Source organism: Hydra vulgaris, chromosome 14 (genome assembly GCF_038396675.1).
Source record: "Hydra vulgaris chromosome 14, alternate assembly HydraT2T_AEP".
Lineage (NCBI taxonomy): Eukaryota > Metazoa > Cnidaria > Hydrozoa > Anthoathecata > Hydridae > Hydra > Hydra vulgaris.
In genome coordinates, this window is record NC_088933.1 from 19,510,001 (window position 1) to 19,514,771 (window position 4,771).

At 27.9% G+C, this 4,771-nt stretch overlaps 1 protein-coding gene across 1 annotated transcript in view; it reads right to left on the reverse strand.

Annotated features, from left to right (window-relative positions):
* The window catches only part of LOC100211803 (GRIP and coiled-coil domain-containing protein 2), a 7,659-nt gene extending 5,008 nt beyond the window's left edge, over nt 1-2,651 (reverse strand). The window contains exons 1-2 of the mRNA XM_065817336.1: nt 2,064-2,651; nt 1,351-1,571 (exon numbers count right to left, since the gene is read on the reverse strand). Coding sequence (XP_065673408.1) covers nt 1,351-1,571; nt 2,064-2,538 — 696 coding nt within the window. The 5' untranslated portion in view covers nt 2,539-2,651. The remainder of the gene's footprint in view (nt 1-1,350; nt 1,572-2,063) is intronic.
* Nucleotides 2,652-4,771: the final 2,120 nt, after the last annotated feature.

Below are 4,771 nucleotides of genomic sequence, written 5' to 3' on the forward strand. Positions count from 1 at the left end.
TTTTTTTGGCCAGTTCTTTACATAGATGAGCTAGTTTCTTCTTTTTCTTTTTCAAATCATCCTCTTCAACTTCAGCAATGAAACCACTTCTCTTTCTAGTCTTCAGTCCGGCAACTTCACGATTTAAAGCTGCAATCGCAGAATTGAGTCGATCTTGAGCCACTGTTCTTGCATTTTTTTGATTTTTCGTGGTCAACAAACTCAAAGTTAATGCACTTTGTTGATCATCAATAACAGATCGTTTATTGGTGGGCTCAACAAACTGTGGAATTCTTGTCAAATTTAAGTGGAGTATACGTTGGCCCAAAATGATTATTGCTTGCTCTTGAACTTCATTGCCTTTTCATTAAATTAATTGATTAAATACATTACTCTTGATTCAAGATCCTTATGCACCAGTTTCTCTTCTTTTAATGAATTCCATATACTATGGACTTCTTTCTGGATATTAGCCTTTTTTTATCGGTATGAGCATTTCCACACGAAACCATCAATAATTTAGTAATGCGGTTTTATCCATATTTTAATATTGATTTATTAGTATTGTTTACATCACAATCAGAATAATGATTTAGCTCATCGTTAGCGCAAGCTTTTTAAAAGAGTTTTTTCAACCCGCTAGGGAGAAATTAGCGTTTTGAATTTTCAATAAACTTTATGTGTTTGCATTGCATCACGTTTTACAATCAACTAGAGAGCAATTAGAGTTTCATATTTGAAATTACGACAATTTAATTTCAAAAAATGACAAATTTATGAGTTTACTTTTATGAGTTTACTTTGAACCACATTTTATAATGCGCTAGGGAGCGAATAACGATTGTGAATTTTATATTCAAAGAGTTAATATTTCTAACATAATTTGATTCGCAGTCAAATTATGTTAGAAATATTATCAAAACGATATGGTAATATATTATTAAAACGATAGTAATTTTTATTTTACGGTAGTAGTTGTTATTTATTTAATGTCTCTGGCAAACTTATTATATTAATTTATAATATTATATTATAAATAATTTAATAAAATATAATATCAAATTCCCCGCATTTAATATTAATTTCCCCACAAACAAAACATCATTTCTATACCATTTAGTAGATGTGATACTGTTAAAATCTGCTCATTAAAACTAAAAAAATAATTTAAATTGACATCATTTTGGCCTCCACACCCCCTCCGCATTGTCAATTAGTGTCAAACTTTCCAGCACTCCCCCCTCCCCTATATTTACTGACACCATTTATGGATGACCCCTTAGTGCGTATTAAAAGATTACAACTCTTCATCATCTATCGCTTTTTTTTTAATTATTAGAATTAAACAAAAAAAAAAGCAACCAAGATTACCTGATCTTCAGCTTCAGCTATGCTTTTAGAGAAAACCGCATTTCCGTTCACCCTTTCCAGTGATGCACATTTATTTTCTAATCGTTGAATTTGAATCTTCAAATTTTCAATTTCATCTTTTAAGCATTCCTGCTTTTCAAAAGATTCTTTAATTATTTCATCATTAGAAACTTGAAGATCTTTATTCTCTTTAACGTGTCGCTGAATTCGCTCTTCCAGCTCTAGTATTCAAAAACTTAAACAACTAAATTAAAACACTCACGCGATTACACAATTTTAAAACCACATTCACACGTGCTATTTTTAATTGATTTGCCAAACCTTTTAACTATTAGCTTAAATAAAACGCTGAAACGAAGCGAATTTAATTTCGCTGAAATCCAGCAATCAATTAAAAAATAAACTGTAAAAAGTTAATAATAAACAAACTGTAAAGAGTTAAATAATAAATTTTAGATTGTTTTATGGTAACTTATTATAACTTGAACAACTTTCATGGTTCTAATTAAAGAGTTTCACTATCTGCGCAGATATTGAAAAAATGTTTGCAGAAAATGTTCACCTTAAAAAACAATAAAAAGAAACAAATTGCTTTTTGTTTAATTCAAAAAGTGTGTGTATATATATATATATATATATATATATATATATATATATATATATATATATATATATATATATATATATATGAAATTTAAAATACTGATTGTTACCTTCGATTCTTTGGATACTATTAGCCGATGATTGGTTAAATCGATTTGTATTTTCTTTAGCTTTTGAGTCATTATCAATGTATTTTGAGTTCAAAGTTTCTAAATGAAATTCAAGTTTTTCAATTTGTCTGCATTTTTTATCATTGTCTTGCTTTAAGCTAACAACTCGTTCGTTAAGGTCGTGAATAATCGTTTCTTTTTTATTAAAGCTCGCATACATTCGTTTAGATTTTTCTTGTTCTTTTTCAAATTTTACATGAAGATCTGATAAATTTCTTTCTAAATTTGTTTTTTCTTTACTTACATCTTCAAGTTTTTTTTTAGTGTCATCGAGTTGCCGCTCTAGATTTTCTGTTTTGCATTTATACTGGTTGATTTCTTTTCGATAACTTTCGACAGATTCTTCTAAAAAGGTTATTTTTTCTAACGCATTAAAAGAAAGTCCGCTTTTCCATTCTTCTTCACTCCAACTCATGATACCTAAATATTCTTAACACGTATACTCTATTTACAAAGTGCTTTTTAAGTATCTACCATTTTAAAATCAGGTAAACAGTATTTCGAGCTTTCTCTTTTAAAAAGAACTCCTTACAAAGAAGTCAATGAACATACTTTCAATTAAAAACCTTTTTAATCCTATTAACAATTCAAATTATTTCGTGCAAAAATTTTTTCATTAAAAAAATAAATATTTTTCTTTATAAAACGTTTGTAATGTAGTATAGTAGAATCTTGTAATGTGGTATAATAAATACTGTATAAACCAACTTATTTAAATTTAAAAAGTTTTAAAATCATTATGATGAAAAATAAATAAATAGTGTTTTGAAGTTCAGATAAAAAAATTTTCAAGGTAATTGTTTTTCGGAAAACAATATATTTCTTCTTATTTTATTTGTTTTTTTAATTATAAAAAGCGATATGGAGAATCTAAAGGTTTTTTTTTAGTAATAAATTTTTTTCTTATTTTTGTTTCCAATTTATATTCTTGTGAAATTTGAAGTTGTTATCTTGATAATCTAATTCTAATTTTTGAATAACAAAACAAAACACTTTGAAAAATCTACAAAAAAAAAATTAAATAAATTTCCTTTATGGAGGAAAATTGAATTTAAGCACAAATTTTGCTCAGAATGATGTGGCATAACATATTGGCATAACAATTCTCTTTTCGCATAAAAAAGATTTTGAGCATATTACCAACTTGATATTACCACCTGGAAGACAATATTACCAATATAAGCATATTACCACCTGGAAGACAAACAGAACTATTGATAGCATTAGTAGAAAAAACTTTAAAGAAGAAGAAAAGGTTTCTAATCAGATCTTAGAGCGAGTTATATCTCTTGTAAGGTTTCTAGATGTATAAAACTCGACTATTCGTGGCAGCAGTGATAAACTTTATGCTCATGACAATGGCAACTTTTAAAGAATTCCTTTCTTTGTTTGATCCAATCACGAACGAACATCTTAAAAGGATACACAATGAGAGTAAAAGATATTTTCACTATTTGGGTAAAAGTATTCAAAATGAACTTATTCTAGTGCTATCAAATCGTATCAAAAACAAAATTATTTCATTGGTTAAAAAGGCAAAGTATTTTTCTATCATTTTTGATTGCACAACAGATATCAGACACACAGAACAAATGACAATGATAATAAGATTCGACATTGTTCATTCTTCAAGAACATCATTTCAATCTGATGATGAAGAGTTCTACGAAAGTAGCATACTAAAAGTAAAAAAATACTTTTTGGAATTTGCATCATTTACAGAGACCACAGGTAAAGCTATGGAGATGGAGCATTGGTAAAGCTAGGTAAATGAATGTTATAATGAATCACCTTAAAAAGTTTTCATTGCAAATTGAGGAGCAATATAAAGGGAAAGGAAATAGGTCTGCAAAAAAAAATTTTCGGATGTTATTCCTTTGATTTCTATGTCCCTTGCAGCTCCAGGACCCTTTACCTAGTGGTGTAACGATGCTGTATGTAAAAAAAGTATAAATTGTAACAGTCTTTCGAAAAAACTCATTATAAATAACTGCGAAATTGTTAATGAATCTTTAATTGCTCAATCGTTTAATCATGCATTTGTTAATTCAGGCGTAAATTTAGCATCGAAAATTAAACTTAATAAATCTGATTTTAAATCATACCTAACCGCTAATAATACCATAATGGAAAATAATAAATTAACTGAAAAAGAATTATTAAATGCTGCCTCTAATTTAAAACCAAACAAAGGTTATGGCGTTGACGATGTTTGCAGTAATGTAATAATAAAATCAATTTCTTATTTAAAATCTCCGCTCATGCATATTTTTACTTTGTCTCTTGAACAAGGAATCTTTCCTGATAAACTTAAACTTGCAAGGGTGGTACCAGTCTTTAAATCTGGAGATGATACCAGCATTTCCGATTACAAACCAATCTCAATACTACCATGCCTTTCAAAACTATTAGAATACATTATGTATCATAGACTATTTACCTTTCTAGAAAATAACAATATTCTTATAAGAAACAATTTGGATTTAAAAAAAGTCCACAGATCAAGCAATTATTCATCTTGTTCAAAATATTTTTCAGGCATTTGATGAAAATAAATATACGCTAGGTGTATTTATTGATCTTAGCAAAGCGTTTGACACTGTTGATCATTATATTCTATTAAATAAACTAGAAAATTACGGGATTAA